The sequence below is a fragment of the Pelophylax lessonae genome (assembly GCF_965119305.1).
Source record: "Pelophylax lessonae genome assembly, chromosome: 6".
In the NCBI taxonomy this organism is placed as follows: Eukaryota; Metazoa; Chordata; class Amphibia; order Anura; family Ranidae; genus Pelophylax; species Pelophylax lessonae.
This window is the reverse complement of record NC_138773.1, coordinates 303,921,918-303,947,389: the sequence shown is the minus strand read 5'-3', so window position 1 is coordinate 303,947,389 and position 25,472 is coordinate 303,921,918. Positions and strand designations below refer to the sequence as shown.

The window sequence follows — 25,472 nt, the reverse complement described above, 5'->3', positions numbered from 1 at the left end:
TCATCGGGAACATGCGTTGCATTCCTTAGATGTGGTTCGGGCAATCAGGGTTTACCTGAAAGCTACGGAATCATTCCGTAAGACGGATTCACTTTTTGTGATCACGGATGGCCCCAGAAAGGGTTTGCCTGCATCTGCCGCGACCATTGCCAAATGGATTAGACAAACGGTGGTACAGGCTGATTCTATTAAGGGTCAGAGTCCTCCGTTCCCTGTTAGGGCGCACTCCACTCGAGCGCTCAGTACTTCCTGGGCCTTTCGCCATCAGGCGTCAGTGGTCCAGGTATGTAAGGCGGCCACCTGGTCGTCGGTACATACCTTTACAAAATTCTATAAAATTGATGTGACGGCATCGGCGGATGCCTCATTTGGCCGCAAGGTTTTGCAGGCCGCAATTTGAGGAGACCGGTGGTCTACCTCGAGGGTTTTTTTTTCTGTTTGAAAAAAAAAAAAAAAATTTTTTTTCTCTTTTTTGTTGAGTCTCATCATTAAGGATGAGCATTGTAAACTTCTAGTTGGCACCGGTTGGGCCTTCTAGATTGGGATTTGATTTTCATTTTCCCACCCTTCATTTGTGATACTGCTCTGGGACGTCCCGAAGGTGCTGTATCACCGAGGACTACGTCTGTCAATGAGCGCTAGAGAAAAATGGATTTTTGTAAAATCTTACCGTAAAATCCTTTTCTCTTAGCTCATTGACAGACGTAGTCCCCGCCCCTCTGTTTTTTGAGTTGGGTTGGGTTGGGTTGGGTTAAAATCTCTAAAGACTGCTTTTTCACATAACTGATTTGCTGAGGCAGAGAGAGAGAGAGGATATACCCTCTGGGACTGCCCCTAGGGTGTGGCCAGAGCTTTTTAATTTCCTGTCTAGTCCTGCTCCTGTGGAGGCAACATAACCCGAAGGTGCTGTATCACCGAGGACTACGTCTGTCAATGAGCTAAGAGAAAAGGATTTTACGGTAAGATTTTACAAAAATCCATTTTTTTCACATTCTGCTATGACATATAAAAAAAAAAAAAAATGTAAAACTCAAAAATTTTTCAAATTTTAGGCCAATTTGTTTTCTGCTACATATTTCTGGTAAAAAAAAATTACAATAAGCGTATTTTGATTGGTTTGGGCAAAAGTTATTGCATCTACTAACTACGGGAAAGATTTATGTAGTTTTTTTATTGTTTTTTTTTTTTTTACTAGTAATGGCGGCAATCTGCGATTTTTTTTTTTTTTTTTTTTTTTTTTTTTTTTTATATGCGGGACTGCGAGATAGCAGCAGACAGTTTGGACCCCTGACTGACTTTTTTGACACTTTTGGGGGGACCAGTGACCCTACTACAGTAATCAGTGCTAAAAATATGCACTGTTATTGTAGTAATGACACTGGCAGGGAAGGGGTTAACATTATGGGTGATCAAGGGGTTAAATGTGAGCCTAGGGAAGTGATTCTAACTTTGGGGGGGCGTGGCTTCTAAAGGACCATAGAGACCTGTGATCCTATATCGAAGGATCACAGGGGCTCTGTGATCATTCCAGAGAGAAGAACGGTCAGTTGTGTTTACAACAGCCGACCGTTCTTCTCTCTCATCGGGGGAACGATCGCGAGTGTCAGATGGCAATCGGAGCCGCTTGCCTGCTGCATCAGCTTCCCCGCCGGTGTCGCGCGCTCACCCCCTAGCCTCACTAGAGCGAGCGCCGTACATGTACGGCGATTTGCATGGGAGCAGCTGCCTGCTGCAGTGTAACTGCGGCAGGCGGTCGTCAACCAGTTAAAGTGGTTGTAAACCCCCCCCAGTAAGTTGTACCTATAGGTAAGCCTATAAATAAGCTTACCTATAGTTACAGTAAACATCTCTAAGGCTCCGTTCACATGTCAACGTACAGATCGCGGGCAGAATCACAGCGATTCTGCCCGCGATCCAGAAATCATTGCAAATCGCGGGACGCCTGTGCGTTGCCCGTGATTTGCAATAGCACCCCAAACGTTGTGCAATATTGCCGCGATTTCCGTCTGCCGAATCGTGGTACCATCGCGCAAAAACGCGGGACGCATGATGCCCCAAAGAAGCTCTTGTACCTTTTTTGGGCGTCATGCGTCCCGCAATTTTAATTGCGCGATGTTACCGCGATTCGGCAGGCGGAAATCGCGGCAACATCGCACAGCGTTTGGAGTGCTATTGCAAATCACAGGCAACGCACAGGAGTCCCGCGATTTGCAATGATTCCAGATCGCAGGCAGAATCGCGGTGATTCTCCCCGCGATCGCTACGCTGACATATGAACGTAGCCTTAAACTTGCACCGTTTAGGAGATATTTACTGTACAGTGCGCCGATAACCTCATTGGAATCCGCAGACCCGGAAGGAAGACGGGCGAAGATGGATGCGGCCTCCAGTGGGGACGACGAGGGCTTAGTTTGGAGGGAAGTGTCACATAATGTGCTAGTACACGATGCCTACTAGCACATTATGCCTTTTACTTTTCAGGGGAACAAAAACGTGGAGTTTTAAGCCCCGTACACACGCACCGATTGTTGGCCGTAAATTTTCGGCCAACGTCCGATCGGCCGATTGTCGGCTTGTTAGTATGATGCTTCCGACAACCAACTGCAACTTTGCGGCCGAACAAAATCTGGTCTGCATGCTATAAAATTTTTGTTGGCCGTCACCAGAACGGCCGATTGTTCGTCAGTCAGTATAGATTTCGGCCGACAAAAGTCAGATGAGCAAGACTGGGCATGCTCAGAGAAGAAAAAACACACGGAAAGTAAACCAGCACATGACATCACTTCTGCAGTTGGTTGTTGTTGGCCGACAAAATTCGTGTGCAGTCTAGAGCACATTTCAACCAACACAACAACACTGGACAAAAGACGGCCGATCGTTCGGCCGACAATCGGTGCGTGTGTACGAGGCATTACACTATATCCTGATTACAAATTATTTGATGGTAGCTTGATATTCCCCCCCCCCCCCCCAAAAAAAAAAAAACATGAACACTGCTGGTAATTAGAGATGGGATTCGGCATGTTTGGGATCCTAGTCCCAACCCACCTGCTGGATCCCGCGAGGAAGCCGACACTGCGCACCGCCAATCACATTTCCTGATCCGCAGTTGCACAGACCGGGAAATGTCTCGCTGCCTGTGATTGGCGGTGTGCAGTGTCGGCCTCCTCGCGGATCGAGCAGGTGGGTTGGGATTAGGATACCGAACAAGCATGAGCCCATCTCTACTGGTAATATGTAATTATTGGGGTGTTTGTACTGTAGGTTATAACTTTATATAAAGTTTATAATCACTTTAAATAATAAACTTTGTTACCTCTTGGAATATTTTATTCCTTTTGGAATTGTTCCACACGTACTGCTATTAGTACAACTGGCTTCATCATAAGCCTCAATTATATAACCAGTTTATGCAGGTGTCTGTATGTTGCTTTATCACCTGTCTATGAACTCCTTCACCTCGCTGTGGAAACTCTACAAGGGTTATAGACTCAGAGCTCTCATACTTTGACAGCAGTGCTTGCTGCCATCTGAAAAGCGTTCTGCGATGGATCGACTAAATGTTTGTTTTTTTTATTCCCAAAGGAGATTCTGTATTAAAAAATAGCACAGCAACCCTTTGGCCCGTGGTTGCAAGACCTGTCAAGGCTGACCAAAATCTGCTGTGGCCATAGCATGTCTACAGCCCTGTCTAGCTGTAATATTAGAAGCAAGGTGGGCAGCCGGGAGGCAGTAAAAAAGGCGCTCAGCCACCTGTTTTTATCGCCCCTGCCACCCAGTGTTGCCAACCTACGAGATTGAAATTTACGGACACAACACCCAAAATCTACTGGCACAGCCAAGTTTTTACTGGCATTTCCAAAAGTTAAAAATGTAAATTTTTAAGTGTACATTTCAGTATTTAGGCTACAAACAAGTACAATATGCAATTAGCAATGTGATTAAAGGTAGATATTAATGCAAAAAACACGTATTTCTTATTTTCAGTATGGTAAAGAAACATTACTACCATCAGTATTTTGTCACCTATGTCAAACTGAAGAGATTTCCCCTTAATAAGAAAGAGAGACTGCTCCACGTTTCCCCACAGAGAGAGAGAGACTGCTCCACGTTTCCCCAGAGAGAGAGAGAGAGAGACTGCTCCACGTTTCCCCAGAGACAGAGAGAGACTGCTCCACGTTTCCCCACAGAGAGAGAGAGACTGCTCCACGTTTCCCCACAGAGAGAGAGAGACTGCTCCACGTTTCCCCACAGAGAGAGAGAGACTGCTCCACGTTTCCCCACAGTGAGAGAGAGACTGCTCCACGTTTCCCCACAGAGAGAGAGAGAGACTGCTCCACGTTTCCCCACAGTGAGAGAGAGACTGCTCCACGTTTCCCCACAGAGAGAGAGAGACTGCTCCACGTTTCCCCAGAGAGAGAGAGAGACTGCTCCACTTTTCCCCACAGAGAGAGATAGACTGCTCCACGTTTCCCCACAGAGATAGAGAGACTGCTCCGCGTTTCCCCACAGAGATAGAGAGACTGCTCCACGTTTCCCCACAGAGATAGAGAGACTGCTCCACGTTTCCCCACAGAGATAGAGAGACTGCTCCACGTTTCCCCACAGAGATAGAGAGACTGCTCCACGTTTCCCCACAGAGAGAGAGAGAGACTGCTCCACGTTTCCCCAGAGAGAGAGAGACTGCTCCACGTTCCCCCACAGTGAGAGAGAGAGACTGCTCCACGTTTCCCCAGAGAGAGAGAGAGACTGCTCCACGTTTCCCCACAGAGAGAGAGAGACTGCTCCACGTTTCCCCAGAGAGAGAGAGAGAGAGAGAGAGACTGCTCCACGTTTCCCCACAGAGAGAGAGAGACTGCTCCACGTTTCCCCAGAGAGAGAGAGAGAGAGAGAGAGACTGCTCCACGTTTCCCCACAGAGAGAGAGAGAGAGAGAGAGACTGCTCCACATTTCCCCAGAGAGAGAGAGACTGCTCCGCGTTTCCCCACAGAGAGAGTGTTAGATATTTATTCAAAATTCGGCACTTATTGGAATTATATTATATTCACAGCAAGCTTGCAAAACATATGTGATTTTATGATTAATCATAATATTAATATGTGTGAATGACCTTGATCCGGTGATTAAGAAATAACAGTTCTTCATCTGAGCTGAGACAGTAAAATGTGGCTAGTTGGAAGATGACATATAAGGTATCTGGTATAGAATGTCATGGAAGTCAAGAATAGGTATGATCCATATAATACATATATTAGTTTAAATAATGTTAGTTAGGATTAGTGTAATCCCAGTCATAATTAATAGTATTTGTATGTATTTACTTAATGTTATACAAGTTATTTAAATAATGGTTATATGGTGTAACATGACATCAGTCACATAAGAAACTTTACAAGAATATAGTGTTACATGTGGGCTTGTCAATCAAAGTCCATATATGACTTTATGAGTTTAGTACCTCCTCTTGTATAGAATAACTGACATTAGCAGAAGTTATGTATGTCATACAAGGTTTTGAGCATTGAGATTATGACGTCTACATGTAAGATAAATTGCCAGGAGATTGGGATCTCACTAGAGGACACACAGACTAGGGAAGATCACACACATCAATTCTTCTCCACAAATCTATACATAGACTTTGACAACTTAAGCAGGTGTTTGTTCTCTGAAACCTAGAGACGTCATTTCCTGCTTCTTCCTGTACTTGAAGATTTTACACTGAAGGACATAGAGGAACACACACATGTCTATACAGCCATGATTCCAAGCTGGACACATTTTTCAGAAGTATTGTTTTTATTCCTTATATTTTTACCTACACTGAACTGAACTGTTATACTTTTTACATTGTATTGTTGATGCCGAGTGTGTTTGAATAAAATTACACTTTGTTTTTAAGTCTGTCTGGCTATCAATGCTATTCAAAACGAAACACCTAAAGATATTAGAATATTAGATATATTCTATATTTTACATTTGGCGAGCGCCAGCCATAGTCGTAATTTTTCCCTGATCCTCGATCAAGGGGGGAGACTAACACAATTTCGTGATTAATCAAGTCTCAAGGAAAAAACGATCAAAGAGCCTAGAAAGAACGAGGCGTTTGATTCATCAGATGTGGACAAGACGTCCAGTGATTGAGCCGACTGAAAACGAGAAAATCTTCTGATCACGGTGAGTAAAAAATATGGAATTTATTGATGACTAAAGCCCCGTACACACGCAAAGATTGGTGGCCGTAAATTGTTGGCCAACGTCCGATCTGCCGATTGTCGGCTTGTTAGTATGATGCTTCCGACAACCAACTGCAAATTTTCGGCCGAAAAAAAAACTGGTGTGCATGCTATAAAATTTTTGTTGGCCAACAAAGAACGGTCGATTGTTCCTCAGTCAGTACAGATTTCGGCAGACAAAAATCAGATGAGCAAGACTGGGCATGCTCAGAGAAGAAAAAACACAGGGAAAGTCAACCATCACATGACATCACTTCTGAAGTTGGTTTTTGTTGGCCAACAAAAGTCCAGTGCAAGTTTAGAGCACATTTCAACCAACAAACAACACTGGACAAAAGTTGGCCGATCAGTTGGCCAACAATTTGTGCGTGTGTACGGGGCTTTAGCTAGAGAAAGCAAGCTAGTGCTTAAAGATGTGTCTTTTTATCCAAATGACAGTCACTTATGGGAATATATGTACAATGAATGTTTACAGGCCAATACACAGATTGACAAATCCAGGTTTACTGTGCACAAATTACGAAGAAAGATAAATAATGTGTTACAGTTAGTGAGAATATTTAATAAGATGATTATTAATATACCTGCCAAAAATGTTTGCAGATTAAATCAGACAGAGACTAACAATGTACAGAACACAGGAATACATGAAAATTTATCCCAAGATTCCCTTAACTGTCCAAACTGTGAGATTTTTTGTAATTGCAAAGAGGATCTTGAAAAACAAATAGAATCTAAAACAAATCTTTTGTTAGAGTTACAAAATGACAGTAAACAGATTGCTGTAAGAACAACAGATGACAAAAAGACTGAATGCAAGTCAAAGGCTCAACCCTCTTAGGCTCCATGTGCACGGGACGTTGTTAACCACTTGCCGACCGCCGCACGACTATCTACGTCGGCGGTCAGCCCCTCACAGGCAAACTAACGTAGGGCTACGTTGCTTGCTTGTGAGGGTCTAGGGAGCGAGCGCGCGCCCCCGGAGGCGCGCTCCCGCGTGGTCACGGACCCCCCCGCGCGTGTGACCAGCGGACCCGATGTCCGCCGGCCACTCGGCGATCGGCGGGGGAGAGGGAGAATGTCAGGCAGCTTGTGTAAACAAACTGCCTGTCATTCTCCTTGCTGCAAAGACACTGATAAAACGGATCTAGTATGTAGATCCGTTGATCAGTGTCCTTACAGCTAGAGCCACAGCCAATCACAGTAGAAACCACGCCCCTAGGGACACACACAGCCCCTCCCTTCCAAATAAAGTTAACCCCTTCACTACCAGTGTATTTTTACAGTAACAGTGCATATGTATAGCACTGATTACTGTAGAAATGTCACTGGTAACCCCAAAAGTGTCAAAAATGTCAGTCAAGGGTCCGATCTGTCCGCCGCAATGTCGCAGTACCGCAAAAAAAATCGCAGATCGCCGCCATTACGCGTTAAAAAAAAAAACAACAAAAATGACAAAAATCTTTCCCTTTGTTAGTAAACGCGATAACTTTTGCGCAAACCAATCAAAATACGCTTTTTGCGATTTTTTTTACCAAACATAGGTAGCATAAAACAAATTGGCCGAAAATTTTTAAAAATTTTGATTTTTACATTTTTTTTGGGGGGAATTTCATATAAAAAAATGTGAAAAATATTGCTATTTTTGCAAAATTGACGCTCTTTTTTTGTTTATAGCGCGTGATCAAAAAATCGCACAGGTGATCAAATACCACCAAAAGAAAGCTCTGTTTGTGGGAAAAAAAGGACGTCAAATTCGTTTAGGTACAGCGTCGCACGACCGCGCAATTGTGCATTAAATTCACGCAGTGCCGAATCGCAAAATACCCCCTGGTCGGAATGGGGGTAAAATCTTCCGGGGCTTAAGTGGTTAAAAGTCCCTTTGAATGCTGGAATTTTTAGGACGTTTGAAACGTCCGTTCGGTCGCGTTTGTACCCGCGTTTAGCGGGCGTTTGCGTTTAGAACCGTTCCTAGAGGTCAAAAAAATTATTCCCCTTTAAAATGGAAAAAACGCGAACGCCAAACGCAGGTAATCGCGTTCGGAAACATTTGGTTGCATTTTTGCGTTTGAAACACACGTTCGAACGCAAATAATTGCGTTCTAAAAAAAGTCCCTGAACGCAACTGCCCGCAAACGACCGCAAACGACCTGGTGTACATGGACAGATAAGATAAAATGTAGATGGGTTCAGGGGCTTCTAATAAAAACGCCCAACTGCTCCTAAACGGCCATTTCCAGCGTCCCGTGTACATGGAGCCTTATATTCCTGAAAGTTCGGAAATGGAGAATGTTGATGCTGATGACAAAACAGAGATTAAACAAAAAAACATATTATGTAGAACTGCAAAACTAAAGTTGCAAATACATGACCAACTAATGAAAGTTTTAAAGGATTTTCCTGCTTATGACTTGGAAGCAAATGCGTTTTCTAATGGAGATTTATTTTTATACATGCGGATCGTTTTAGGCTACATTCACACCTGAGCGTAGCGTTTTCGCGCGTTTTTACCGCGATTTTACCACGATTTACAGGCGTTTTTACAGGCGTTTTTTGTGCAGGCGTTTTTAGATTGGTTTCTATTCAATGGAAAACGCCTGTAATCTGCCCAAAAAGAAGCTCATGCACTTTTTTGAGCGTTGGGCGTTTTGCTTACAGCGTCAAAATGCTCAGATGTGAACAGGGGCCATTGAAATGAATAGGATTTATCTTGTTGGGCGTTTTGAGAGCTGATCCTAGAGCAGAAAAACTCCCCAAAAACGCCCCAAAACGCCTAGATGTGAACGGAGCCTTAATCTGACAAATGATCAACGCAATTACATATTTCAGCTGTGGGTTCCTGTTAATTATGCTCGACGGTTAACAAAGTCACCTGTTACTGATGACCAAGGACAGGAGAGACATAGTGATGCAATGGACAGATTGCAACAATTGCTGCTATGTACGACTGGTGAAGAAGTACCGTCCATAGAAATGTTAGAATTATTACAAACTACTGTAGACAAAGACCCGTTTGAATTTAAGATTAAATTTTGCAAAGCATATAAAATGATTTTGGGTGTAGACGATGACAACGACACTGGATTGATACATTTATTTGTGAAAAAGTTCAATTACCTTGACCCAACTTCATTAGCCATAGTACAGGAACGACAAAATTTGAACGATATAGTAAATTTCATCGATAAAGTTAGGAGACAATTGAAACGGAGCAATCTCACATATGAGGTAGCTATGATTCAATGTGACGAAAATAGTCCAACAGCAGACATGTCAGACACTACAGATCTCAGCAAGAATGACGAAGACAGGTGTAGGCAAGTGAGACAAGGAGGTAAACTTGGCCATATGAAAAAACATTGTTGTAAACTTAAGAAAGACTCACAAATAAACATTCAAGACATGGAGAATGAAAAAGCGGCTTTTTTTACAACCTGCTTTATTATGTCAAGATACATTTTTGACTGAATGAGTCCCCGTTCACACTGGGGCGACCTGTGAGGCGACCTGGTCGCCTCACAGGTCGCCGTAGGTCACCTTCCATAGGGAAGCTGCGGACCCGTTCTAATAGGAGCGACACAAGTCGCTCCGACTTAGAAAAAGGGTCCGGAGCTTCTTTGGGGCGACCCGGAGCAACCGTCATAGACTTCAATGTTATGAAGTCCGTGCCGGCCGCTCCGAGGTCACGGCGCGCTGCTCGCACCGCGACCTCGGAGGTCGCCCCGGGAAGTCGGATCGCCCCAGTGTGAACGGGGCCTTACCCTATGCCACCGAAGTCAAACAGATCAGTAATTTAACTGTTCACAGCAGTTCAGACAACATGGCAAACATGGCAAAATGAGCTTTCACTGACAGAGATGGTTTATTGCCAATGCCAAAATTAGAATCACATCGACCTTCAATTTCTCTACCATTAGAATATGTTGCGCCAATTATATTGGATGAGAATGGTAGACCACATATACAAGGTTTGCTGAATGGTAAAAAAATGAATCTTCTCATTGATAGCGGAGCTGAGATTAGTCTAACCAGAGAAAACATGCCTGTGAAACCAAATTCTTCTATATGTCATATTGTGGGTTTTCATAATAAAAGTAATTCTACTGCTAGACCGGTGTCTTTTATGTAACATTTGAAGTACCCGGACTAGTAAAAACTAACATTGACATTTGGTTTTGTCACGGCGCAGAGAATATACTTGGCAGTGATGTAATCAATAAAGAAAAGTGGGTGATTGATTTGGCTAATAAAAGTATTTGGAAAGATCCATCTAGGCCCAAATCAGTGCTAATTGATCCCTCTGTGTACAGTAATGTTGGTTCCATTACTGATATGTCAACAGAACAAAAATGGTCTAATACTGATGGCAATTGTGCTTTACACGAAGTGGTACAACGTTTTCCATGTTTGTGGTCAAAGTTCAAAAATGACATAGGGACTTTGAAAAATACTGAACTGAATATTGAAGGAAAAGATCCAGAACCTCATAATCAGTATGAGTTACCACTAGAATCAGTTGGTCCACTTTCTGCCATTATTCAAGTGTTTGAACAGCTAGGAATTTTAAACAAAGCACAATCAGTGGTAAATAATTGTATTTGGCCTATCAAAAAAAGCTGATAATTCATATTCTTTATCAGTTGACTTAAGGACACTGAACAAACATATCACAAATAACACGGTCATTCCTGATAAATCTAACATAAAGCTAAGTTTGGATACCAAAGCTAAAGTGTTTTCTGTATTAGAAATCTCGAACAGTCATTTTTCAATCGCTTTTAACTAAAAGTTGTCAATACAAACTTGCGTTCACATTCAACAAAGAGAGTTATACGTTCACTCGATTAATACCTAGCCTAGGTATTGGTGATGGTGTAGTTCATGAATCTATAGCAAAAATACTGTTAAACTTTTCAAGGCCAGAATGTATTTATCAGCATGTGGATACGATTTTGCGGAGTACCCAGAATAGTGATAAACATATTGCTCTTTTGTCTGAATTGAATAAGTGGATATTTTGCGCAACCAATACAGCAGCACAATACGGGTGCAACAATGTTTAGGAGACAGTGTGCCACATCCTTAATAGGTATATCGAATTATTGGGAGAAGTTGAATGGACTTTAAAGGCACAAATAAGGATGAAGTAAAAAATTTTGTTTATTGATTGACATATAAAAACAAAGGGAAAGCCCCTGACAACAGGGGAATGCGTATTTGTACATACACAATATACATAAAAAGCACCAAAATGTACCTAGACGATAAGACATGTATATCAATAATAAAATGAGAAATTGCATAACACATGAGACATGGTGGTATCGGAATACTATATATTACATCCTACAAGACTCGAAGGTAGTGCCAGGAAAATTACGCTATATAGGTCCTCGAGTGTAGTTGGTACAGCCCTGAAATAAGGGATAGTACATGTAGCCAGATGCCCTACACGTTTCGCTTGAGGAATCAAGCTTCTTCTGGAGCTACTGGTATACAGACTCCCTGTAGAGACGAATAGTAATTCACAATGGCCGATGTATTTTGGCACAAAAAGTATATAGATCATAAATAACGGGGGGGGGGGGGGGGGGGGTGTCGGCTGTGGTGAGTCTATCAGCTGATGTCACTACAGACAAAAAAACTAAATATATGTCTGCTTAGGACAGATACCGATGGTTGTAACCAATTGGAAGCAACAGGCCAGAGTAAATGTGGCACAAATGTGTCCAAGATGTGGGGAGTCCCTCAGAGAAGAGATATCAAAACATCAGACTCGAACAGACAGCAGACCGATTCCCCCGGATGGGGATAAACCACCTTTTGTCTGAGTTGTTTACGTTGTTACAACTTGCAGGTCTAAAAAAACACTGCAAAAGTTCAGCTTATGAAAAGTCAGGTGAAATACCTTCACATGCAAATTAGTCAAGGAAAGAAACAATTGTTGCAAGAAACAATTGGAGATATTACTTCTATTCCAACTCCAATAACTCAAAAGGCATTGCATCAGTTTTTGAATAAAATAAATCATTGTAGAGGATTCGTAAACAGTTTCGCAGAGAAAGTTATTCCACCATATAATGTTTTGAGGAATAAAGGTAATATAGTTGACCAATGGGGTCCAAATGAGGAAAAATGCCTTTGAAGTGTTGAAAAAAGATTTGCAGAATGCTCCAATGTTAAGTACAATAGAAGTTTGTTCTGAAGCACCTTTTGTTTTGAAAACTCATGTATCTGAGAATGCAATCTCAGTAACGTTGTCTCAACTAAAAGAAGGCAAGGAGAAAATAATTGCCTATTTCTCCAGAGTTTTATCATTTTTGGAAAAAACTTTTGAGTCGGATGTAAAGCAACTGCTAAGTGTTTACTATGCAATTAAAGCCACAGAGAGCATAGTTGTCACGTACCTGATCCTAGGCCGAGATGCAGAGAGGGCTCCCCTTGCGGCTGAGTGCGGCACACCCCTGGGGTTGAGACAGAGGGTGCAGCGCCCACAGAAGCACTGGTTGCCGGCAGGGTCCTGATGGTAGACAGGTGGTCTCTAGCACAGTGCTGGGCAGGAATACACCGGACAGTCCAAGGCGGAACCAGGAACAACCAGGCAGTGGGTGTAAGACCGGCCGGCGGCCAAACACAGGGCTCGGCAGGAAGCTGCAACAGGTGCAAGCCAAAGGTATAGCAGGAAGGCCAGAAGCAGACAAGTCCGTGGGAAGGCCAAGATCAGGTACTGGAGGGCAGGTAGACAAGAAGTAAGTCCGAGAGCCAAGCCGAGATCAGATAACGGGAGACCCAAACTGGAGCAGGGATGGTCAGACGAAGCCGAGGGTCAAAGCCAGGAGAGAGAGCAGACAGGTCAGGAATAAGCCGGGTCAAACTGGAATCCAGGAAGTAGCAATGCTCAGGAAACATGAAGAGCTGAAGACAATCCAGCAATCTGATGGGCTGAGCAGAGTCCTTTTATAGGCCAGTGAATTAGTCTTTGGCCTGAGTCCATTGTGGCCATTGGAAGTACTGGCGGAGTTGCCAGTTGCAGCATGGCCGTTTCTCTGACAATAGTGAAATCAAACAAAATCATATTAGAGACATCCGACTGCTCACTAAAAGATATTCTTGAGAAAGATGGTTTTAGAGAATGTCGAGAAAAATATTGTCAATGGTTTAGAACAGGGATCCTCAAACTACGGCCCTCCAGCTGTTGCGGAACTACACATCCCATGAGGCATTGTAAAACTCTGACATTCAAAGACATGACTAGGCATGATGGGAATTGTAGTTTCTGAACAGCTGTAGGGCCTTAGTTTGAAGACCCTTGGTTTAGAACTTTGTCATCTAAACACATTCAGATAGATGTAACAAGACATTTTCAGGGAACCTCACCAGTACATGTTTATACAGCTGTATCTGATGTTTCCAGGATAAGAGCTGAGAAAGGTATTGAACCAGTACTTGTTAATGCAGAACAGTCTAACACTAGAATAAGTGCTTCAACACAGAAAACAGTTATGCATATTTCTAATTTTATAGAGATGAGAACAAAGGCATAGTCCGTTGTCATCTCTGGGGTGATACAAAACCTTTCTTTGTTTGTAAAAAACAAGATTTTGTGTCATGACCAAAAGGAGATGTTGCGTTCTGTCATACCTAAACTTCACAGTACATTTGTATTATAGTTTAGGACATCTTATGCCCCGTACACACGCAACGATTATCGGCCGACTTTTGTACAGTGTTGTTGTGTTGGTTGAAATGTGCTCTAGACTGCACACGAATTTTCTCGGCCAACAAAAATCTACTTCAGAAGTGATGTCATGTGATGGTTTACTTTCCGTGTGTTTTTTCATCTCTGAGCATGCCCAATCTTGCTCATCAGATTTTTGTCTGCCGAAATCTGTACTGACTGACGGAAAATCGGCCGTTGTGTTGAGGGCCAACATAAATTTTATAGCCTGCACACCAGATTTTTTTCGGCCGAAAAGTCGGAGTCGGTTGTCGGAAGCATCATACTAACAAGCCGAAAATCGGCCGATCGGATGTTGGCCAAAAATTCCCGGCCAATAATTGATGCGTGTGTACGAGGCTTTAGATAGGATAAGGAAAGTACATTTCATACAGAAGTTTTCCTTGAAGAAACATATAAAGTATTATTTCACATATAGTTTTACAAATTCATGAAACTTTTGTCCTGTAATGTTTTAATATTTGTTGGAAAAAAGGATACAAGAATAATGTAAATTGTTTATGCCAAAGCAATTATACTGCATTTCTTTTACAGAATGGCATTTGAAACCAAATAAATATGGAGGAGAATAAGCTCCTAAGAAGCGCAAAGATAATATCAAGCAATTCAAAGTTGAAGAAGAGATCTTTTCGAGATGAAAATTGGACGAACGATTTATACTTCATATTTATGACTGTTTTATCTTATTCAATAAGGTTTTTCTAACCTAACAGAACTTAAAGAAGAACATATTTCATAAACATTGCATGAAGAAAGGATTCATCAGAAGAAACTTTATCTACTATTGATAAAAATAAGGACTGAAACATTATTATTTTTTCACATATACATTTTTGATTATCCAATTATTTTGAAACTAATGTTTATATTAAATTAAGATTATCATTATTATTTTTTATTGAATATTTTTTAATTAAAATTTCACTATCATGCTAGTTAATAGAACATCTTTTGTTACTAAGTTAAGAAAATATATCACTCTTAAAAAAGAAGAAAATTAGAAAGTTATGACAAGTATATTTCCAAAGAGCGAAAATATTAATTAAACACAAATATGGAAATATATTATTACATTATTTAGTTATTATTATTATTACTATCAATAATCATTATTGATATCGGTTATCATTATGTTATACATATTTAAAAATATATATGATTATTTTAGAAATTTGAATAGATAGATCCAAGAGGAGCTAAAGTAAGGAGAAAAGAGTTTAGAAGGAGAGTTATTTCTGGCTGGTTCAGTTCTGAAGAATATTGTGTTCGATCATTTGATACAAATGTTTTGTGTGAATTTATTTATTTTAATATGATTAATCATAATTCAGGGGGAATTGTTAGATATGTATTCCCAATTCATAATTCGACACTTATTGGAATTATATTATATTCACAGCAAGCTTGCAAAATATATGTGATTTTATGATTAATCATAATATTAATATGTGTGAATGACCTTGTTCCAGTGATTAAGAAAGAACAGTTCTTCATCTGAGCTGAGACAGTAAAATGTGGCTAGTTGGAAGATGACATATAAGGTATCTGGTATAGAATGTCATGGAAGTCAAGAATAGGCATGATCCATGTAATACGAGGAATAATACATATATTTAAATAATGTTAGTTAGGATTAGTGTAATCCCAGTCATAATTAATAGTATTTGTATGTATTTAATGTTATACAAGTTATTTAAATGATGGTTATATGGTGTAACATGACATCAGTCACATAAGAAACATTACAAGAATAGTGTTACATGTGGGCTTGTCAATCAAAGTCCATATATGAGTTTAGTACCTCCTCTTGTATAGAATAACTGATGTTAGCAGAAGTTATGCATGTCATACAAGGTTTTGAGCGTTGAGATTATGACGTCTACATGTAAGATTGCCAGGAGATTGGGATTTCACTAGAGGACACACAGACTAGGAAAGATCACACACATCACTTCTTCTCCGCAAATCTATACATAGACTTTTTGGCAACTTAAGCAGGTGTTTGGCCTCTGAAACCTAGAGACGTCATTTCCTGCTTCTTCCTGTACTTGAAGATTTTACACTGAAGGACATAGAGGAACATACACATGTCTATACAGCCATGATTCCAAGCTGGACACATTTTTCAGAAGTATTGTTTTATTCCTTATATTTTTACCTACACTGAACTGAACTGTTATACCTTTTACATTGTATTGTTGATGCCGAGTGTGTTTGAATAAAATCACACTTTGTTTTTAACTCAGTCTGGCTATCAATGCTATTCAAAACGAAACGCCTAAAGATATTAGAATATTAGATATATTCTATATTTTACAAAGAGAGACTGCTCCACGTTGCCCCACAGAGAGAGAACGACTGCTCCACGTTTCCCCACAGAGAGAGAGCGAGAGAGACTGCTCCACGTTGCTAGGCCACTCCAGGACCTTAATGTGCTTCTTCTTGAGCCACTCCTTTGTTGCCTTGTGTTTTGGGTCATTGTCATACTGGAATACCCATCCATGACACATTTTTAATGCCCTGGCTGAGGGAAGCAGGTTCTCACCGAAGATTTGTTGGCACATGGCCCTATCCATTGTCCCTTTAGCAGAAAAACACCCCCAAAGCATCATGTTTCCACCTCTGTTTGACGGTGGGGATGGTGTTCTTGGGGTCATAGGGACCATTCCTCCTCCTCTACACACAGGAAGTTGAGTTGATGCCAAAGAGCTTGACTTTGGTCTCATCTGACCACAACACTTTTACCCAGTTCTCTTCTGAATCATTCAGATGTTCATTAGCAACTTTTAGACGGACCTGTACATGTGCTTTCTTGAGCTTTCATAGTGTTTCACTGTGTAGAGCATACCTCCCAACCTTTTGAGATGGGAACGAGGGACATCCTTAGAAAAAGTATATAAGCATAGGACACACCCCCTGCCACAACCCTTTAACCACTTTAGGACCGGAGGATTTTCCTGCTTTACGTCCAGGCCACTTTTTGCGATTCGGCACTGTGCGACTTTAACTGACAATTGCGCGGTCATGCAACGCGGTCATGCAACGCCGTACCCAAACAAATTTACGTCCTTTTTTCCCCACAAACAGAGCTTTCTTTTGGTGGTATTTGATCACCTCTGCGCTTTTCATTTTTTGCGATATTAATAAAAAAATGTGACAATTTTGAAAAAATAACAATATTTTTCTACTTTGACAGTTAAAAAATATCCAATATATTCAATTTTGTCGTATATTTAGGCCAAAAAGTATTTAGCTACATGTCTTTGACAAAAAAATTCTCAATGAGCGTATTTTTAACCGCTTTAAGACCAGAAGATTTTACCCCATTCTTGACCAGGCCATATTTTCGGCACTGCGTTACTTTAACGGACAATTGCGCGGTCGTGCAACGCTGTACCCAAATTAAATTTGTCCTTTTTTCCCCACAAATAGAGCTTTCTTTTGGTGGTATTTGATCACCTGTGCAATTTTTACTTTTTGCGCTATAAACAAAAAAAAGCGACAATTTTGAAAAGATAACAATATTTTTCAAATTTTTTTATATGAAATTCCCCCCCAAAAAAATTTAAAAATCAAAATGTTTTAACATTTTAGGCCAATTTGTTTTCTGCTACATATTTTTGGTAAAAAAAATCGCAATAAGCGTATTTTGATTGGTTTGCGCAAAAGTTATCGCAGCTACTAACTACGGGAAATTTATGTCATTTTTATTGGTTTTTTTTTTTTTTTAACTAGTAATGGCGGCGATCTGCGTTTTTTTTTTTTTTTTTTTTTTTTTTTTTTTTTTTTGCGGGACTGAGACATTGCGGCGTACAGATCGGACCCTTGACTGACATTTTTGACACTTTTGGGGGTACCAGTGACATTACTACAGTAATCAGTGCTATAAATATGCACTGTTACTGTAAAAATGACACTGGCAGGGAAGGGGTTAACTTTATTGGTGATCAAGGGGTTAATGTATGCCTGGTGCTTACTGACGTGTGTGGGGGGAGGTGACTGTGTGACACAGACACAGATCGCAGGTTCAGCTATGCTAAATCCTATAATCTGTCCCCGCCTGTCACTTAGGAGATCCGCCCACTTTGTTTACACAAGTGGGCGTACCTCCTCACTCGATCCCTGACGATCGGGGAAGAGCGGCGGTGATCACCGCCGCTCCTCCCCTGGCCCGACTCCTGCTGTGACTGAATACAGCGGGAGCAAGCCTCCAGCGGCGTGCGCGCCACCCACAAGGGGAGGAGTCCAGCGACGTAGACCTACGTCGCTGGACGATAACGAACCACTTTGCCGCAGTACGCTCAAAGTGAGCGGTCGGCAAGTGGTTAAAGGAGAATAATACCAAAAAAAAAAATATTACTTAAACCCACAAGTGCTTTTTTTTTACCACTACTATTTCTTTATACTGGCTTTTGAATTTTACAAATGCAGCAATTTAGAAATTGGATGAAAGATTTAGCACTAAGAAACCCTTTTTGAAAGATAAATAGTGCAATTTATATACAACTATATAGAGCAGACCAAAATGAGGGACAAGTGAGGAGGGACAGAGGGACTTTGTTCCAAATCAGGGACAGTTCCTTGAAATCAAGGACAGTTGGGAGCTATGGTAGTGTTACCAATTGTTTTCTTTGTAACTATGGTCCCAGCTGCCTTGAGATCATTGACAAGATTCTCCTGGGTAGATCTGGGCTGATTCCTCACCATTCTCATGATCATTAAAACTCCAAAAGGGGAGATCTTACATAGAGCCCCAGACCAAGGGAGATTGAACGTTATTTTGTGTTTCTTCCATTTGCGAATAATCACACCAACTGTTGTCACCCTCTCACCAAGCTGCTTGGTGATGGTCTTGTACCCCATTCCAGCCTTGTGTAGTTCTACAATCTTGTCCCTGGCAATCTTGGACAGCTGTTTGGCCATGGTGGAGAGATTGGAATCTAATTGATTGCTTCTGTGGACAGGTGTCTTTTTATACAGGCAACAAGCTGAGATTAGGAGCACTCCCTTTAGGAGAGTGCTTTTTAATCTCAGCTCATTACCTGTATAGAAGACATCTGGGAGCCAGAAATCTTGCTGATTGATAGGGGATCAAATACTTATTTTAAAAAAATGTAAATACATTTATTTTTCTGGATTTTCTTAAAATTATAGACTGATCACTTCTTTGTCAGTGGGCAAACATACAAAATCAGCAGGGTATCAAATACTTGTTTCCCCCTCACTGTGTGTGTGTGTGTGTGTGTGTGTGTGTGTGTGTGTGTGTGTGTATATATAATTTATTAATGTGTGTATGTATATATCATATACAGTGGGTACGGAAAGTATTCAGACCCCCTTAAATGTTTCACTCTTTGTTATATTGCAGCCATTTGCTGAAATCATTTAAGTTCATTATTCTTCCTCATGAATGTACACATAGTACACTGAGTGTCTTACACTGAGGAGAGGCTTCCGTCGGGCCACTCTGCCATAAAGCCCCAACTGGTGGAGGGCTGCAGTGATGGTTGACTTTCTACAACTTTCTCCCATCTCCTGACTGCATCTCTGGAGCTCAGCCACAGTGATCTTTGGGTTCTTCTTTACCTCTCTCACCAAAGCTCTTCTCCCCCGATAGCTCAGTTTGGCCGGACGGCCAGCTCTAGGAAGGGTTCTGGTCATCCCAAACGTCTTCCATTTGAGGATTATGGAAGCCACTGTGCTCTTAGGAACCTTAAGTGCAGCAGAAATCTTTTTGTAACCTTGGCCAGATCTGTGCCTTGCCATAATTCTGTCTCTGAGCTCTCCAGGCAGTTCCTTTGACCTCATGATTCTCATTTGCTCTGACATGCATTGTGATCTGGAAGGTCTTATATAGACAGGTGTGTGGCTTTCCTAATCAAGTCCAATCAGTATAATCAAACACAGCTGGACTCAAATGAAGGTGTAGAACCATCTCAAGGATGATCAGAAGAAATGGAAAGCACCTGAGTTAAATATATGAGTGTCACAGCAAAGGGTCTGAATACTTAGGACCATGTGATATTTCAGTTTTTCTTTTTTAATAAATCTGCAACAATGTCAACAATTCTGTGTTTTTCTGTCAGTATGGGGTGCTATGTGTACATTCATGAGGAAGAAGAATGAACTTAAATGATTTTAGCAAATGGCTGCAATATAACAAAGAGTGAAAAATTTAAGGGGGTCTGAATACTTTCCGTACCCACTGTATGTATGTGTATATATATTTTCGTGTGTGTGTATATGTATGTGTATGTATATATATATATATATATATATATATATATATAATTTTTTTTTCCCTTATAGTATTTACTATTGTGGTGAGCTGATATTGGCCACAGCTAATTACATGGATAGATGGGCTGTGATTGGCCCTGTATGTACCATGTGATAACCGTGACCAATTACAGTGCTTATCCCAAAGATACACAATGAAAGGCATGTAACAAAGCCTTTCATTGTGTACAACTGTGATTGAACACAGTGATTACATGGTAGCGGTAGCCAACCGATACAGTGAGCTGTTATTGGCTGTATCCAGTAGACATGGTGGGTGACATTGCGCCAGAGCACGGCTCAATCCTGGGAGGAGGTCATTTTACAATAGGCTGGGCGGAATGAGGTGGAGAATTTACTGCAGAAAATGATTTCCAACGAAGGTCAGTAGTAGTGCCAAGTGCAGGGGGGGTCGTTCGCAAGCAATGCTGAAGGGCTGGGGGTCGGTCGCAAGCAACGCCAAGTGCAGGGATCACAAGACATGTCGGAGACCAGGAGTAGCCTAGAACTTCCCTCAGTTCTGCATTCACATTGGCACTCTGAGCTCAGGTCTGGGACGATACAGAAGGGTTGGTGGTGATCTCCCCATCAGCTGCTGAAATCAATGAGTAGATTGCGATAGCTGAGTTGCTGACCCCCGCTTTCCCGGTGTCAAACATAAAGTGAAGGTTCTACTCTTTTGTTTTGGGAGCTCCCGCACAAATAAAGCTTGCAAGCAGCTGCTGCACACTTCATTCATTTCTAACAGCTCTGCCCCTCTTTAATTCCTGTGTTGCAGGACATATTCAAGAAAAAATATGGGCCTATATGGAAATCCACTATTGGAATGTATAAAACAGTCTACATAACAGATGTGGATCTCCTGGAGACGTTGCTGAGACAGGAGGGAAAATATCCAAAGAGGGTAGACATGGACCTCTGGAAAGTTCACCGAGACTCTAGGAACCTGGCCTACGGTCCTTTTACCGAGTGAGTTCACTGACATTGGGCTATAAATGGCTATGCTGGCTCTTTGTCATCTGTAGGGATCTAATCAGAACTACATGGTTGAAAATAGCCCACTGTTTAGAACGCTAAAAAAGATGAAGCTCACATAGCAGAATGAGTTGAAGGAGTGGCTTTTCCCTTTTGTCTTCCAACTATCTACGGCTCTGTGTGGCATTTCAATTAGAGAAAGGCAGTCTAAAAGGGAACAGCTACTACAGACTCTTGTATTGTATCGGGGCTTGCCCCCATATTATTTTATTTTGTAAAGGGCTGCGCAAATCGTTGTGCTATATATAAACCCTGTATTCTATTTGTAATTGTTTAAAGAAAGATTTTATTAAAAAAAAGAGTAGAAATGTATATATAAATTGCACTAAGAGACTGGGCAAATACTTATGTGCTGTATCTGTCCCCATAGGGAGGGTCACCACTGGCACACGCTGCGCACTGTGCTCAATAAGAGAATGCTGAAGCCCGCTGAGGCCGTTCTGTACACCGGGGCCATCAACGAGGTAGTAACAGATTTCGTAAACTCACTGGATGCCTTGCGGAAAGAGACGCCGTCTGGAGTCATGGTGAACGACATCGCCAACGTCTTCTATCGATTCGCATTTGAAGGTGAGGCGGCTGTAGGTAAAATATGGAGGTCACGTCGATGACCACACAGAAAGCAAGGAAATATCTCCCCAGCAGAGACCTATACAGTGCTCAGCATAAATGAGTACTGTTGTGCGTTTTGGTATAAAATTTGACTATTTTTAATTTATTACTAAAAGGCGATGTCTGAACTATCAATAGAATTTATGACGCAGTGCCTCCAGCCGATTACGGCAAATAATTTAATAACTAAAAACAAAACCCAATCAATTTTGTTCAGACACTCATAGTATACCACGTAATTTTCCTGAGTTTTTTTTTTTATCAGTTAATTTCTTTTTAAAAGCATATACCAATCTTAGTGAAACAGTCTACAGTAGGGAATATATATATAAGAATATTTATTCGCAAGACATATTTTCACCATAAATGATCATACTTGAGTGACACAAAGAGATAACCTTACATAAAATACCAACTTAAAACGATAAATGCAATGTGATATTTAGCTAAACGATGAAAGTAAAATAAAGCAAGATTATGTTTTTCCCAGGTGTAGTATGAACCATAAATTAATATTCTATATAATCAGACCACAATAGTCTGCGAATCACATGGCCGAAAGTCATTCCACTGCAGATGAAGTGAGAATAAGCCATGCAAAACGGAAGACGTAAAATCGCAAATAATGCGCTTAATCTGATATTAAAAATGTTATAAAAACAAAAATCATCTCTTTAGAGAAAAATCTACATATGGTTTATACGGCTGGGATTGTACTTTTGTTACCCTTTAAATAGGAAATGTAAAACATTTAAGGAAGTACATAAACAATATTGAATAATAATCAAGTAACAGCAAGGCATAATTACTATATTTAAAATGGCCGCTAATTTAGAATGGTAGTTACCAGGTTCCTTAAGAAGGCTGCATTTCCAAGATGGTGGCCAATTAGGGAGGAGTTTCGCTTGTCGTCCCTCAAAGGTTCAGATACATGGTGGACCAAGATGGCGTCTGTGTAGATGAGTCTATGCATGGCTGTTAGTAGTGTGTATGTTGTAAGTGTGATGTGTCTTGTGTCTTGTGTGTGTCCGTTGTGTTGTGTTGTCCTATTACATCTCTGATTTCTTTTTATTTTGTGTTGAACAAAAGGGCAGTAAAAATTATCATAAGCCAAACCCAGTGGGAGGAACATTATTCCTATTGGTTGGAACATCTTATTCATTAACTGGTGATGTCATAGGGTGACACCTCTTGGTTAACCAGTATATTAAAATTAAATAAAAATTTCTCCATTTAAGACTATTATAAAAAAAACATAAAATGTAATCATGCTCTCATCTATGACGTCCATTTAATCCACCAGGTATCTGAATAAAGATTAATCTTGGTAACACTATTCTAATATTTAATATATCTTACGTAATATATATATATATATTGGATTTTACTTTTTAACCCAAGACTTCGATTAGTAGCAGTAAGAATTATATAGATACATATACAGTTATATATATTGATGCACAACAGCTTGTATATGTAACTTTTTCTACACATGGTTTGTTTCCAATTAGAGTATTATCCATTTAAGGGATTATTATGTTAACAACAGTACATTTATGATTTGGACTGGATGATAAAATATGGGCGAAATTTCTGACCATTTGACACTACTATATGATAGAATATAATGTACTTCTCAGTAGGAGGTTGTCATAACAACATAGTTCCATAACACCTTTTGTATATGATGGGGCAAAGATGTTGTATCAGTTTATGATTTTATGAAATTCATTTTGAGATTTGCAGTTCTCGTCATTCTAAGTGACAATGTTTATTTGACTCCATGTAGATTCCAACAACCCTACCCCCCTGTTGGTTTATAGGTAAATGAATGATAGATTCTAGCCTTTGTCCGTTTCCGTTGGTTTGTCTCCTCATGATATAGACAATAGCTTATCCTGCTTGTGGATGGGTGAACACAGGTGTTATCCTGAAATTGAGTTTCGGCCATTGTGTGATAAAATGTCTCATGGCCTGAACATAGTTTTATGATCTTTCTGGTTTCTCTTATTCAAAGTTTAACAAACACAATTTCCTTTCGGGGCAAATGACACAGCTTCTCATCTCAAAGTACAGGCAAACAAAACCATCTCAAACAATGGACGCAATGTGTGTTTCAAACTGAAAGAGTTTTGACTCAATATGTAGCAAGGTCAATGGAGGCCTCAAAGTTCACAATTCTTGACCTGTAATAATAAAAATGTATTTCTATTTTGCACTGAAAGTTTAACAGTACACCCCTTTTGAAAAGTAAGATTTTTATCAATATCTCAATGAACACAAGAACAATTTCCAAAATTTTGACAAAACTCCGTTTTATAGAACATTTATTTAGCTCCATTACATGAAAGTAAGGTTAATAATATATCTTGGATTACAAAATCTTCAGTTTAACTTGGTGCAAAATTTAATACACCCCACAACAAAAAACTACTACATCTAGTATTTTGTATGACCTCCATGATTTGTAAAGACAGCACCAAGTTTTCTAGGCATGGAATGAACAAGTTGGCGACATATGCATAGGGGGGGGAGGTTTGGGACTTTAAATGAGGCGCACAGTGGGAGTGCCGTGCGACTTCATCCCGGTTCAATAGATAAAAAGAAGAGGAGGTTGGGACTTTGAGTGAGAGACGTGACCAGGCTGGCAGAAAACAATCGGCATGTTTATTGGTACATACAGTTCAAATGACATATACAATGTTTTGCAAGAAATTGTTACATATTAAGAGAGCTAATAAGTGATCCCATAGTCCAATTACATAGAGGTCAACAGAGTAGGATTCCATATATGGTAGAGTATTGGGAGTATACATAGTATCACAAACTGGGATTCCAAGTGGTAATAAAATAGTAGTAGGATTTAAAACCTCATGAGCTCAGAGTATTGGGGAGTATACATAGTATCACAAACTGGGATTCCAAGTGGTAATAAAATAGTAGTAGGATGTAAAACATGAGCTCAACGCGTTTCGTGGCCCGAATCGCCACTTCTCAGAAGAAGATGCAAAAATCTAAAGGAAACCTATAAGGAAGTTGACACTATGCTGATAATATGAATTGGAGAAAAGGGAGAGGGGGCAAACCCCCATACATACCCACACTTATATGAGGCTCAGATGGTAATTGGAAGGGAGAGTGGATATGACCCCATGACAGTCTCCGTTTATCTCAGCGGGGGATCGATCCGCCAATCCCCTGCTGAGCAGGAGGGTGACAGCTCTTCTCTGCACTGTGTGTGGAGACACAGCTGTCAGAGCCCCATATATCTCTATGGGGAAATTGGATGGGAATGGACCGTCTGTCCGTTCTCATCCGATCCCATCTGATCCGCTGGACGGATGAAAAATAGGGTTTCCAACCATCCAGATTTGACGGATCGGATGTCAGCGGACATGTCTCCGCTGACATCCGATGACCCATAGAGATGCATGGGGGGACCGTTCAGATCCGCCAAAAAAAATGGACAGGCGGATCTGAACGGTCCGCCTGTGTGTAAGGGGCCTTGGATGCTGGATGGGGAGTGATGCTCAACTTGTCGCTTCAGAATTCCCCATTAGGTGTTCTTTTGG

The 25,472-nt window shown here is 40.9% G+C and overlaps 1 protein-coding gene across 1 annotated transcript in view; it reads left to right on the top strand.

The window, feature by feature from the left end:
* LOC309557388 (sterol 26-hydroxylase, mitochondrial-like) overlaps positions 1 to 25,472 on the top strand; it is a 69,215-nt gene that overhangs the window by 20,793 nt on the left and 22,950 nt on the right. The window contains exons 2-3 of the mRNA XM_082260100.1: positions 21,032 to 21,222; positions 21,659 to 21,858. Coding sequence (XP_082116226.1) covers positions 21,032 to 21,222; positions 21,659 to 21,858 — 391 coding nt within the window. The remainder of the gene's footprint in view (positions 1 to 21,031; positions 21,223 to 21,658; positions 21,859 to 25,472) is intronic.